The 13,798-nt window shown below is 41.0% G+C and overlaps 1 protein-coding gene across 1 annotated transcript in view; it reads left to right on the plus strand.

Annotated features, from left to right (window-relative positions):
* The window catches only part of usp24 (ubiquitin specific peptidase 24), a 30,759-nt gene that overhangs the window by 419 nt on the left and 16,542 nt on the right, over window positions 1-13,798 (plus strand). Inside the window, exons 2-28 of the mRNA XM_035652759.1 lie at window positions 2,858-2,871; window positions 3,265-3,433; window positions 3,676-3,743; window positions 3,851-3,994; window positions 4,521-4,646; window positions 5,013-5,048; window positions 5,159-5,224; window positions 6,372-6,437; window positions 6,768-6,842; window positions 7,112-7,270; window positions 7,369-7,483; window positions 7,632-7,735; window positions 7,944-8,051; window positions 8,155-8,250; window positions 8,386-8,547; window positions 9,619-9,708; window positions 10,348-10,455; window positions 10,541-10,690; window positions 10,972-11,103; window positions 11,889-12,000; window positions 12,124-12,200; window positions 12,358-12,498; window positions 12,672-12,725; window positions 12,810-12,925; window positions 13,119-13,185; window positions 13,310-13,420; window positions 13,537-13,635. Of these exons, the coding sequence (XP_035508652.1) occupies window positions 2,858-2,871; window positions 3,265-3,433; window positions 3,676-3,743; window positions 3,851-3,994; window positions 4,521-4,646; window positions 5,013-5,048; window positions 5,159-5,224; window positions 6,372-6,437; window positions 6,768-6,842; window positions 7,112-7,270; window positions 7,369-7,483; window positions 7,632-7,735; window positions 7,944-8,051; window positions 8,155-8,250; window positions 8,386-8,547; window positions 9,619-9,708; window positions 10,348-10,455; window positions 10,541-10,690; window positions 10,972-11,103; window positions 11,889-12,000; window positions 12,124-12,200; window positions 12,358-12,498; window positions 12,672-12,725; window positions 12,810-12,925; window positions 13,119-13,185; window positions 13,310-13,420; window positions 13,537-13,635 (2,765 nt within the window). The remainder of the gene's footprint in view (window positions 1-2,857; window positions 2,872-3,264; window positions 3,434-3,675; window positions 3,744-3,850; window positions 3,995-4,520; window positions 4,647-5,012; window positions 5,049-5,158; window positions 5,225-6,371; window positions 6,438-6,767; window positions 6,843-7,111; window positions 7,271-7,368; window positions 7,484-7,631; window positions 7,736-7,943; window positions 8,052-8,154; window positions 8,251-8,385; window positions 8,548-9,618; window positions 9,709-10,347; window positions 10,456-10,540; window positions 10,691-10,971; window positions 11,104-11,888; window positions 12,001-12,123; window positions 12,201-12,357; window positions 12,499-12,671; window positions 12,726-12,809; window positions 12,926-13,118; window positions 13,186-13,309; window positions 13,421-13,536; window positions 13,636-13,798) is intronic.

Below are 13,798 nucleotides of genomic sequence, written 5' to 3' on the forward strand. Positions count from 1 at the left end.
TTAACGAGCTAACTGAACTTAGCAGCTTCAGTGCTACATGCATCGAGCCCAACGTGAGCTGTCAGAGCAGGAGGTGAAATACTCTCCAGTCCTGCGGGGCAGAGATTGCCACTGGCTCATGGTGACTAGGAAACAGTGTGCGAACAGGAGCCGCAGCTACTTAAATGGTGAAACTAAATAGATATTATAAAACTTACGAGCTAACCCAGCTAGCTCGCATCAGTAGCGGGCTAGCTGGGTTAGTTGGAGGGTTGAACGCGCCAGTAAGTGGACCAGGTGTATCAGCACAGAGCACCACTCTGGGGGATCCCAGTCACATATTTAAACTGGGAGTACTCTGGTAGTGGGTTATTGGGTTTATCAGTCAACCTGCGGACAGCTGGCTGCATCTCTTCAGTATATTGCTCTGCTTAGGTTAGCCCATGTTAGCTGGCCGGTCGGCTGACAGCGTCAACCGCGCACAGCTCCTACCGAGACTGCGGTCCACTAGAACCGGACTCAGAAGAGGTTTCGCAATGTCCTTGGCATACGTGGCCATTTTGATTATTCTTCTGTCCACAATTTTATCTGTAAAAATGTCAGATTCTTGTGATTTCTCTTGAAGTATGTGAGTGAGGGAGGACCGCGGCGTTTGGTGCTTAAGGCCAATCACTGGTTCCTTGACAGCCATGTGAAGATTGCCCTGCAGGTCCTATTACTGCGTCCTAGTTTGCTGTGTTTATGTTGCGTTGTAACAGTTAATTGCATTGGCTACTCATAAATACCAGTCTACATACAGTAAGTCATGGCAGGATTGCTGTGACTGACACCACAAGGCTGTTTGCCTGCAGCAACTTGACCTCAAACCTGTTGCCTGCTCAGATCTCCTAAAACCTTGACTGTGCTGTCAAAAGAAAGCACTGCCTTCTTAGAAAGTGACAAGTCATTTGATCTGCAAAGTTGTTGATTCAGACTTTTCAACCACTTGTTGTATCCCTTTGATGGCAGTGTTTTTTTTGAGCTGCTGTGATTGCGGATCAGCAGAATAGGTACAAATAAACTATTCTGGTCCCACTACCTGTTGGTTGTTTCTTTTACATCTTCTTTCTCATCTTTCACATCTTCTTTCTCATCTTTCTTCCTCAATGCTGTCACATTTGAGACTGTTATATAGTAAGTGTAGTATAAACAACAGTTGGGATTCGCTGTATGCAGAAAATAGCACACATTTGTAGGTCACTGTAAATAATAAGACTAATTTTGTAAATGTGCCAATAATGGGGTTGTTTTTACAAAGTGACTCATTCTCCCAGTTCATTACATCTCTAACAGCTGAAGAATTCTTATTTGAGCATATTTTTCCATCTGAACTAACTTGTCTATTGTATCCATGTTGAGCCATTCCTGTGACGCCTTTATCCTCTCATGTATAGAATTTATACATTTACAGAAATCATATTCATCTCCAGATAGAGAAATAACAAGTGTCACACCTGCGTGTTATAATAAGCTTTGAAACATGTAGCAATAGGCTACAATGATGAAAGTGCTTTATTTCCCTTCTTCTCTTCCTCTGTTTGCTGTGTTTGAGAGACATGTCATAGGTCTTTGGCCCCGTGTTATTTTCCTAAATATAGCGCCGCAGTCTCCCTGACACACACTAACACATTGCAGTTTTTGCAGAGGGTCCCGGGAGGGTTGCTGGGTGCATAGTAACAGAGTGGCGCTGAGTTACCTCATCGTCCTGCGCAACCACACACATGCATACTGTGCCTTTGAGACCTGCACCTTACCCCTAAAGGCTTGAAACACAGCTTTGCAGCGTATCTGCGTTGTTTATGCTCCTGTTTGATGTTTGTTTGTAAGAGGTTCTGTATATGGTGTGCAAAGATAGTTGTCATAAGCTGTCATTCTATCATTTAGATTAAAGGAATCAGGTTTTACACTCAAATTGTCAGTGAACTCTGATTTTGGAAATCCTGCCAGCAATGCAATGTCTACTCTTTAAACCTAATGCTTTATAAGACCGGTGCTAGGTCAGTCTCTCTCTCTTTCCTTCCTCTCGTTCATCTATCTGTCATTTCTAATTTTCTTAGAAAAGGGAAGGGATGAAATATGATGCTTCTCTGCTTTCTACTTCTCTTCCCTCCATCCTGTTCTTTTCTTATTTATGTCCAGTCCATCACTTTCTATTGTATATCTGTCAGTATGCAGCGCAGTAAAACATGCCCTAAACACTTGTGTGGAGACAATTATGTGAAAGATGTATTCAAAATGGTAAGATTTGACCTAACTGTATTTTGCTGTATTAGTGTTTATACTGTGCAGTGCCCACAGGCGAAAAGGACAAATGAGCTGTGATAGTTTTGGTTATTTATAATGTAGTGAGAACTGAATCCTAGGGCTCAGTCATAGTTTTAATGTAAGACACCAGTTCAAGCCCCCATAGAGAACTATGTTAAATGCTTCACATGATTACAGTGCAAACATAAATCATTAGTCGATTTCATGACATGCTTTAGTGTGGTACATGTGCCCATATGTTCCACTGTGCAAGACTGTTTCAGAGGAGGGAGTTCTGCAGTTTAGTCATGAATATTCACATAACTTCATGAATATGTAAACAACTTTATGATGTAAATAATTCAATAATCCTTTGTCTGCTGTTGCTTTCACCACACGGACTCGTAGACTTTACTGCCACTGGCCATTTTGTGTTCTCATAGCAGTAGTAGGCTCAGCCCGAACTGGGCGTTTTGAGCCATAAATGCAGGTTTTAAAAAGATTTTTATAAAAGTTGACATTGAATGACTTGAATTTTTTACTTGCTTTTCGTGCTGTCATCTCTGTTCAGATCTCTGTTCAAATCTCTGTTCAGATCTCTGTTCAGATGTGACAGCAGAACCCATTCATCATGGGTAGCATCATACTGCTAACAAGAGTCTCCTGCGACATGGAGTGTTCACTACATTTGACTTAAGCTCTTATACTCCTACACATCACATCACAACACACTGGTATGAAAACCTCCTTGGGAGCAAAAAGATGGACACAAATGAAGGACAGACTGTTGAGGAAAGGACACACTTTCCAAATGACTATCGCTCTTCTCCCACAGGGAGGAAAAGAATTGAGCATCATCCTGTCTGACTTTATCATTGCTCGAGGCCATTTGGATTATCCTCACACAGAGGACAGTTTCTGTTCTGTCACAGGGCCCCGCTGTGTGAAATACAGTCACCCATTGCATTAGGTTGTAATTTTGTCATGCATGTGTGTTTACAGAGGAGCAATGATGAGAACGGGAACTGCTCAGGAGGCAGCATGGAGTTTCCTACCACCAACCTGTACGAACTGGAGAGCCGCGTCTTTACCGACCACTGGTCCATACCTTACAAGAGAGAGGAGTCCCTGGGCAAGTGTCTCATCGCGTCCACTTGCCTCGCCCGGCACGGTAAGACGATGTTTGTGTGGAATGAAAATCTTTCTTTTTGAAGGTCTGAATTAAACAAATCAGTCTCCATCTGCGTAATTGTGTGGGTGGCATGTTTTCTTTGGACTGTTAGTGTTTTTCACGTTGTTATTTTGGACACTTTTATTACATGGCTCAATCTGTATCTCTGTAATCACAGCCAATTTTTTCCCATGTTTGGACATAGAATAATATGTGAATCCGACATCTTTCCTCTCTGTCAGGTCTTGCTGACGCTGATGAGAACTGCAAGCGGTTCATAGATCGGTGCATGCCGGAGGCCTTTAAAAAGGTGAGCAATACAGACCCAGAGATCTAAGTGACTGTGAGGCACTTTATTAATTTGCATACATTATCCCGACAATCCTCTTTTCTGTCTGTCTTGTTCACCGTCACCAGTTGCTGACCAGCAGTGCCGTACACAAATGGGGCACCGAGATTCATGAGGGAATCTACAACATGCTCATGTTGCTGGTGGAGCTGGTTGCAGAGAGGGTGAAGCAGGACCCCGTACCTATAAACCTGATGGGAGTCCTGACAATGGTGTGTTGTCTTTTTATATTTCTCTTTTAATACCTTTCTACTGTCTTTTGTATTCTTTCTTTAAATATTTTTTTACTTTAAAGTACACAAGTAACAATTAAACAACATTTGGGAAGCAAATAACTAACAAATCTCTAAATCATTTTAGCCAAGTTTAAATTTAATTGATTAATCACTTATTATTACATGGCAGATGGTCAATTAAGCTTTGAATATGCATTGGTAATATCTTACATTATAATCTGTGACAATGAAGCTCATCAATACTGCTCTGAATCTGCAAATTACTTTCCAATGCCAAGACTGATCTTTTAATGACTCCATGTGTAATATTAAATCTGGCACTGTGAGTAATTACCCCGTGGTGTGAAGATTCAGGGCCAATCTGTCCATTTGCCAAACGTATTGGTTCACTTTTAACGAGAGGCTTATTCTACCTGTATCTTGGAAATGAGGCATGTGACATTACATGGTTGAAATGCAGCTGGAGTACGTATTTATGTTCTGTCTTTGTTTGTGTATCCAGGCCTTCAACCCTGATAACGAGTACCATTTTAAGAATCGCATGAAGGCCTGTCAGAGGAACTGGGCTGAAGTTTTTGGAGAAGAGGCCAACATGTTTGCTGTCTCTCCTAGCAACACGTATCAGAAAGTAAGGGGAACCCTGTTTGTCTAGATTCTTCCTGTACTTCTACTCTTGTAAAGTGTTACGTGTGCCAGTTTATCCAGAAGCTTTTGCAAGTATGTGAGGCTATGCCAGTACTAATATACACACTTCCATATTAGCCTTTGTTTACCTTTAATAGTCATGTGCCAGGGCAGACAAACGAGTGCTTCATCCCCAGCGTTGTGTAACTGAGCCACAGGGGCTTAGCAGAACATGTATGACTGACACACAACAGCTGTCAGAAGACTTAATGTGTGTGTGTGTGTGTGTGTTTGTATGTTTGTATGTTTCACAATAATTAGCAATGTCATTGCTGAATAAATTCACTAAAAACATAATTATCTCTTTCAGGAGCCTCATGGTTGGCTGGTTGATTTGGTGAATCGAGTGAGTAACAAGCAGTCACCATGATATTTTTTCTATATACATGTGCAGTAGTTGTTTCAGTTTTGCCTCATCTGTTGCCTTTCCTCCTCTTCTTTTCTTTTTTTGTCAAGTTTGGAGAGTTGGGAGGATTCACTGCCATCCAGACTAAACTCAACACAGACGAAATTGAGATTGCGGTAAGCGTAACCGTCCATACTTTGATCTTCTTGCCTTCCTTACAAAGGGTCTGGCATATCTTTAGAGTGATGAAATAGTTCCTACCCTGATGATGGATGGAGAGAGGCGCTGTGGACAGAGAGAGACAGCCTATACAGGCAAAAGGTCACCATGTTTACCCCCACCACTCTCAGCTGCAGGGTGCTGAATGTCTCTCTCTTTCCCCCTTCTCACTAATACTCACACACACAAACACACACTCTCTCATCCTCCCGCTGTGTGATGGTTGAAATGCTCTGTTGTGTTATGTGTTCTGAGGCATCCTTGTACTGATGCTTCCTTCTGGGAACCTGGCCGGAACCACAGCAGCGCATAGCCATTGATTCGCACACATGCACACACACTCCCTCTAGCCATTAGCATATTAATAAGGCAGAGACTGGTTGCAGACCACTGTTGCACTCACTCTTTAGTGGCAGTGGGAGCTCAGTGGAGTGTGTAAGCTGTCAGATACCTAACATACTCCTAGCACAAGAGAACGAGAGAGACTGAAAGCGAAAGGGGGGGGAAGATAATGGGAGGAGTGCTCCCTACTGTATGGACTCCCAGGGGTGACTCATTCATTTGTCTGCCTTGAGCAGGAAGTCAAGTGCAAGGGTGGGGAGTCACTGAGTGAATAGAGGAGGAAGGTAGAGGAGACGGTAGCTCAGAGAGACCAGAAGTAGGGATGGAAGATAGCCAGAAAAAAAAAAAGGGGGGGACTATTCACTAAGCTCCTGTGATTTAGCACTGAATGACAAATGACAGCTGGGCTCTGGTACTGGAAACTCACCCTCACATCTGTTTTACGCTCACTCCCACTGACTCCCACTCACTCACATGCAACAGTGAAAACACAGTATCAGTTTGAACACTGTTTGACCTCTTGCCTAAAGACTTTAATATGGCCAAGTGCCAGTGTTATGTATCTTCTTTAATAAGCCAATAAAAGGTGGCACATTATGGGTTTCTCAAGACAGATTATGTTGACACTCGTACAGAATCGTAGAGATGGAATGAACAATTCCTATGATAGTTACTCATACTCAGTTGGTATTAATAAGTTGATTTCATTTTTGGTTTGTCGCATGCCTGAATTTTTCCGTCTCTGTCCACCCGTCTGTACAGAGTGTGTCAGCTCTGGTCCAGCCTCTCGGAGTTGGGGCAGAATACCTAAACTCCAGTCTCGTCCAGGTGAGTTATCCTGTGTACACACACCTACACATACACACTTGATGGTAGTATATTGACCCTAATCTAGTTATTTCTATGTCCTTTCTTTTTTCAACTAGTTCAGCTGCTACTAGTGTGTATGCCTACATACTTCTCTATTTACACTGTAATGAAAATCATGTTAGTTTTTCTGACTAACCTTGTGTTTAATTTATCAGTTATGTTTGTTTACATGACCCGTGTGCTCAATTCTGATTTATATTTTATTTGCTGTATCCTCTTACTGTTTTGCTGCTGCAGTGGTCCATTTTCCCCACAGCGAACAACAAAGTTTCATATTGTTTTTCCTAGCCCATGCTTGATCCAGTCATCCATAAGATGATCACGTATGTACAGAACCTGGAGGAAAAGGACCTTAAAGACAAGGTAGCGTTTTGATTTGTCACCCTCTTTTCAGATTTTTGCACTTACATTTATAGACAAAAGGTGCTAGGGCAAACAGAGTTCACAGGAGTGGTACATGAGGGTTGGGAAGCCAGTGAGGGAGAAAATAATTTAACAGTTAACACAGAGACACAGGATTAAAACTTGGAAATTGTATATTTTGTTTTTCTGTATGTTTAGGAACTTGGTGGATTGTGACTTAACCAAGATGTTCTTAACTAAGTTGTTCCTTATTTGTTTTTCAACCGTAGCGTCTGGTGAGCATTCCAGACCTCCTGTCGGCCATAAAGCTGCTCTGTATGAGGTTCCAGAGGGAGCTGGTTACTGTGGTGGATGACCTGCGGCTGGACACTCTGCTGCGCATGCTCAAAACCCCCCACTTCTCTACCAAGATGAACTCCCTCAAAGAGGTCTCAACTGTCAAATCTAAAGTACAAATTAGTCAATTCTAATATGTATCCATTTTTGTTCTCATCTCACATTGTTTTTGTGTATCCTTTTCTCTCAGGTGACAAAGTTAATAGAAGAGAGTACAGTGTCAAAGACAGTGAAAAATGCCATTGACACGGATAAACTTTTGGACTGGCTGGTAGAGAACTCAGTCCTATCAATAGCCCTGGAGGGTAAGAAAATATATCACTGATCAACTGATGAACTGTGTTGCAAACTGATTTGAAGAAAAACAATTAAACTTTGTAACCACAAAAATGAAAAAACTCTCAGACTGAGGTTGAGTATTCACTGTATTCATTCAATATTTCTGTGTTCCAGGAAACATCGACCAGGCTCAGTACTGTGAGAGAATTAAGGGAATCATTGAGTTACTGGGGAGTAAATTGTCGCTGGATGAACTCTCCAAGATCTGGAAAATACAGGTCAGCACCAGTGCTCACATCACAGTAATAACAGTCATGTCTGCCTTATGTATTACATCGTCATTAAGCATGTTCAACAGGTTTCAATTGTGAAACTGAAATGTCGTCATGTTGTATAGAACAAAGTAGCGTTGCGGATAATGTGTGTATGCATGTGTGACAAATGTATCTGTTGATGTATCTATTGATTCTTGTGTGGGCATTTCAGGCGGGCCAGTCATCAACTGTGATAGAAAACATTCATACAATCATTGCTGCTGCTGCTGTGAAGTTCAGCTTTGATCAGCTGACCCACCTCTTCGTCCTCATACAGAAGGTCAGTTCTATCTCTGGCATTTTGGAAATAAATTGGCTTAATGAAAATCGGTCTGTAGGTCTGTTTATGTTATTAATGATAATCTTCTTTGCATGTTGTTCAGAGCTGGGAGGTTGAGAGTGACCGCGTAAGGCAAAAGCTGCTCAGTCTGATCGGGAGGATCGGCAGAGAGGCCCGCTCTGAAACTACAACTGGAAAGGTGTGTTGTTGTATCCATCATTCTGTCAAGGCTAATGACCTTGAGGAGTAATTGGAAATCTGATGAGGAAATCTGCAGTATTTTAGGTTGCAATTTTACAGTGAATTCTGAATCATCTTTTGTGTGTCTGTTTAGGTCCTGGAGGTGCTGTGGGAGTTGGCTCACCTCCCCACCCTGCCTACCAGTCTAGTTCAGCAGGCGTTGGAGGAGCACTTGGGGATTCTGAGCGATGCCTATGCTGTCAAGGAGACTGTGAAACGCAATTACATCATTAAATGTATTGAGGACATTAAGAAGGTGAGACAGACCTGCCACAGATGCTCAGTAGTGTCTTTGTGGTGTGAGAGCTGGTGTGTGTATTGCAGTACCGTGTTGCACTAGGTCATTCCATGATCGGCTGTAAGAGAAATCTATCTATTGTTTATAGCAGTACAGGGACTGTTACTTGCTCAAACATGTTTAGAGGATACACTACACTGGGCCTCTACATTTTTCTCCCTCTTCTAACAGTTTTGCTCTAAAGTTAGCACGTCCTTGTTAGCGCTGCATATTACCCTTGACCTTCAGTTTATCTACATCTCTTCTACCTGAGTGTGTCCCAGTCCATCATCCATGGAGCTACAGTGGGTCATGGAGATGGGGCCAAACAACAAGTGTCTATCATGATTTCGTTATTTATTCAAAGCTTTTTTTAAACTTCAAGAACAAGTTCTGATTTCCTCTCTTAGATAATTCAGTCTCTGACCACAGCAGAATCCCTCTCTTTACTCCCTCTCCTTTCTCCATCTTCCTGTTCCATAGCCTGCCTCAGTATTTACTTGAGTCAATGGAGCTTATTTATCAAGATGCTTACAAACTAATTGTCCATAATTTCTTAATATCCATGTTTGCGTAAAAATAGGATTTGTCAAATGATTTTGACAGATTCAATAAAACTAAACATATTAAGATTAAATAGCAACACAGTTACCTTTACCCTTCCCCAATTAGCCTTTGTAAGCAGTACATAAACATTTCATAAATGGTATCCACAACTATAACTCCTCCTGGGGGCCCCACTAAGTGAAGGCTGCTGTATAAACAGATACCTTTTAAAATGTTTTTATTCATGATTACACCTGCATTATAGTGTTATAAATCATATATAATCATAATACATTTAGAGACTAGTTTAAACACCTGGAAATGTACTACAATGACCAAATATATGTTAAATTGTGATTTTAAATTTGACTGTAGCCACACACACTATACAAAATAATACTACTACTAATACTTCTCAGCCTTAGAAACTTCACTTGTTATTGGGTGTATACGCACACATATGTTTACAAATGTCCCACCTTAAAATCAAATGTATGTTTCTAGACTCACACTCAGGAGGACAGTAAAGGCAGCGACACTCAAAGCTCATTTCTTACGGGCACTTGGGGCAAGAAGAAGGCTAACTCTCTCAAAGTAAGAGAAAAAGCCCATATAATTTATTATTCCATTGACAAATCTGTTTCCAATCTCGCTGCTTTACGCCTGCCAACCAATCGTGGAGAAAAAAGGGGTTTCATTGGTCACAGGTTGATAATTTCGCACTTGATTGTAACACAAGGTAGTTTAACCAGGTGTATGGTAATCTTCTGCTTGCCTCACTAAGAGGGCTTTGGCACTGACTAATGATTACACAGTGGTGTTGATCTTGTCCTGGGTGAAAGCTGGCTGAATTAAATGTCTGATTTAGCTGCTGGATGAATGGTCAGCTTTGGTGGAAGTGCTAGCACATTTACTCATGCAAGGAGGAATCTAATCAGAGCCTTGGGTACATAAAAGAAGTTAAAAACTTAAAAAAAGTTGCAAAAGAGCAAATTTAAACTGGAACATATTTTAACAAATGTTTTATGTCCCTGGCTCTGATTTTCTTTCTCATGTTTAACTACGAGAAAAGTGGGTCTGTGATGACAAAGCAGTAACAAATAATGTAATATAATTCCAAAATCTGGCTATCACAGACCTCTGTTTCTGTAGCATGTGTTTGTGGGCTTATTCTGCTTTAGTGGGTGTCATTATCGTGTGTGTGTGTATGTGTGTGTGTGCCCATCTCAACAGGCTTCCCAGCAGAGCAGTCCTCAGGCAGTGTGGGTTGTTCCTGCTCTCCGTCAGCTGCACGAGATCACCCGTTCTTTCATCAAGCAGACCTATCAGAAACAAGACAAGGTAACAGAAACACACACATCACTGAAATGATCCATTGTACAGTCACTGCAATGTTGCTATGGTAACCTTCCCTGCCTCCCCGCAGAGCATCATCCAGGACTTGAAGAAGAACTTTGAGATCGTCAAGCTGATCACAGGATCCCTTGTGTGCTGCCATCGCCTGGCTGTGACTGCTGGGGGAAATAATGGCCTCTCAGGCTCAACTCTGGTGGATGGACGATACACCTACCAGGAGGTTCGTCACTGTTGGATTTGTTTGTTCAATTTAACATCAAAAGTCAGGACTATATTTATTTAAATTTAATTTCTCATGTCATTGTATAGATCATTTTTATTGAACTGTATTGCAACTTTCATCATTTGACATTGATGAGTCATGTCATTTGAAGTGTAATATTATTTGAGCTGTTAGTATGTTTACACAGTACACATAATCAAACATAAGTAGCACAGTGTTATGCAGTATGTTGTGTGGTGTTGAGAGTGAAGATAACGTGTCTGTGAATCTGTGTTTAGTATCTGGACAGCCACCTGCGCTTCCTGGCATTCTTCCTCCAGGAGGCCAGCCTCTACCTGGTCTGGAACAGGGCCAAGGAGCTCTGGGAGTGCCTGGTGTCGGGGCCGGATGTCTGTGAACTTGATCGTGAGGTATGAAAACAGTTATGCGAACACAACCCTTGTCCTTAGCCATTTGTTTGTAATTGCAAGCACCTTTCTCTGGATGAATGCTCTGGAGGAGCAAAGTCACTGCAAACATTAGCCGTTCGCTTCAGTCGCTTCATTCTTTTGGAGTAACATTCGAGGCAGGGACAAGAACATACATTAAGATGATAACCTTTACCAAATTATTGTAAGATTTAAAGACGTTTTAGGTTTAGGTTTTTTGATCCTGGTTCATGATATTGTCTCAGAAGTAATGAACTATAAATTTGATAACTGTCTCCAATAAATTAAATTATTAGAGTAATTTATTTTTATTTTAGTATTATGTAGTTTATTTCATAAAACATCTACCTTCACACTTTTCAATACATAACTTACAAAGTGCTTTACAAAACATTAAGAAAAGCATTGCCATGCTTAAACCTTATGTTACCCCATGCTGTTCCTTGATGCCCTTTGTCAGTCGTCTGCTTTTTTTTTTTAACCTGGTGTTTCTTGTGGATTTTTCACTCTATATTTTGGTAAAAAAAAATTGCTCCAATACCTTGTACAGATCAGATAGTAAATTGTTGCACTGACCCTGAGCACCCTTCCTCTGTCCCATTATGGAATCTGGTCTTTGCATAGTTGGGTACACATTAACATTTTAATTAAGAGTAGCATCTGCAACAGCTGCTCAGTGTTAACCAAAGGAAAATAGACTGAACAATGCACAGTACAGTGCACTAAATTGAATTAAGCTTAAACACTGTATGTTTTTATGTTTGCAGATGTGTTTTGAGTGGTTCACCAAAGGACAACATGACCTCGAGAGTGATGTTCAGCAGCAACTCTTCAAGGAGAAGATCTTAAAACTGGAGCCCTATGAAATCACCATGAATGGTGAGAGACTGTACAAGGAGATGCACTATTGACAGGACTAGTGTTTCAGTGTTTAGGATTATTTTATGAGTTATTATATAAGTATGTGATACAGCAGTTTAACATGTTTTATGTGTTTCTCAGGTTTCAATCTGTTTAAGACCTTCTTTGAGAACGTTAATCTGTGTGACCATCGCCTCAAACGCCAGGGAACTCAGCTGGTCAGTCCTTACTCACATGTTTTTGTTTTCTCTTTTTAAACCAATTATGTGGCAGTTATTTTTTCAATGAGAGCTGAAATGCAATGAAAGTATGTATTGAGGTCAATCACATCTTGGTTGACATTTATATTTGATGTATCATATGGTCTTCTTTCAGTGTGTGGAACGCCTTGACCTGGCAGGGATGGATTTTATCTGGCGCATCGCCATGGAAACCCCTGATGAAGAGATAGCCAATGAAGCAATCCAGCTCATTATTACATATAGCTACACCAACCTCAATCCTAAAATGAAGAAGGTCAGTGTCTGTGTTAAGTGATTCATAGCCATATTGTCAGAAGTACTGAAGTTTGAAAAGAACAAATACTGTATATAATTGAGCACTTCCAGTGTTGGAGTGTATCATTGTATTCTGTCCCTTTTTTTTGTAACTTGAAACCACATACGACATTAACTTTTTCCTCCTTACAGGATTCCGTGTCTTTGCACAAGAAGTTCATTGCTGATTGTTACAAGCGACTAGAGGTAGGTAGTATAGTATGTTACTGTGAGGTCTGATTGTTCCATTTCACAGAAAATAACACCTAAAAGCTAATTTCTGTTTCTCAGGCAGCCAGCTCAGCCCTGGGTGGGCCTACCTTGACACATGCTGTTACTAGAGCAACCAAGATGCTGACGGCCACTGCAATGCCGACTGTGGCAACATCTGTACAATCACCATCCAGGTACAGAGGGGGGTTTGGGTAAGAACATAGTTACTAAACCTAATAAAATATGTTTGTTTGAAAGTGTTCCCTCTCCCAGGTCTTACTAAGTAATCATCATAGAGAGTAAATGTATACTTAACTACTATAAAACACACAAGTAAAAACACAATTTTAGTCTTGTTGAAATTCTTCTGTTCATGTTCATCTCTAGATCCACTAAGCTTGTGATAATCGAAAGACTGCTGCTATTGGCTGAACGCTACGTCATCACTATAGAGGTAGGCCCTGTTCCATTTTAATGGTCTGATTATCATTTTGACATTAAATTTGTTAAAACGAGGACATACCGTCATACACATTAAAGATGCTGCTGTTTTTTAAAATGTGTGTGTTTTTGTGTAGGACATGTACTCAGTTCCTCGCACTATTCTACCTCACGGGGCCTCATACAATGGACACCCTGTCACTCTTCACATCACCTATGAGTCAACCAAAGACACTTTCACCTTAGAGGTACTTTAAGACTTTTCCTTGTACCTTGTGACACATTTTATGTGTAGAGTTACATTTACAGAGGAAATAACCCTGCTCTGTGTGTGTGTGTGTGTGTGTGTGTGTGTGTCCTGTAGACCCACAGTAATGAGACAATAGGAAGTATCCGGTGGAAGATATCTGAGCACTTGAGCTGTCCAGTGGATAATGTCCAGATCTTTGCCAATGACAGTGTGGTAAGTCTTAATGTTAATCTGTATTTAGCAGTGGGTCTGTGTCCTTCGTTTGTTTTAAACTACACTTGTGCCTGTCATTCCTTCATCAAAGTATTTTACTCCTCTCCCAATCCTGTGTTTCCCCTGAAGCCAGTACACATTAAAAACTACAAATCAATGCACA

This window comes from Morone saxatilis, unplaced genomic scaffold (assembly GCF_004916995.1).
Source record: "Morone saxatilis isolate NCDOM2014 unplaced genomic scaffold, NCSU_SB_2.0 Contig12, whole genome shotgun sequence".
Lineage (NCBI taxonomy): Eukaryota > Metazoa > Chordata > Actinopteri > Moronidae > Morone > Morone saxatilis.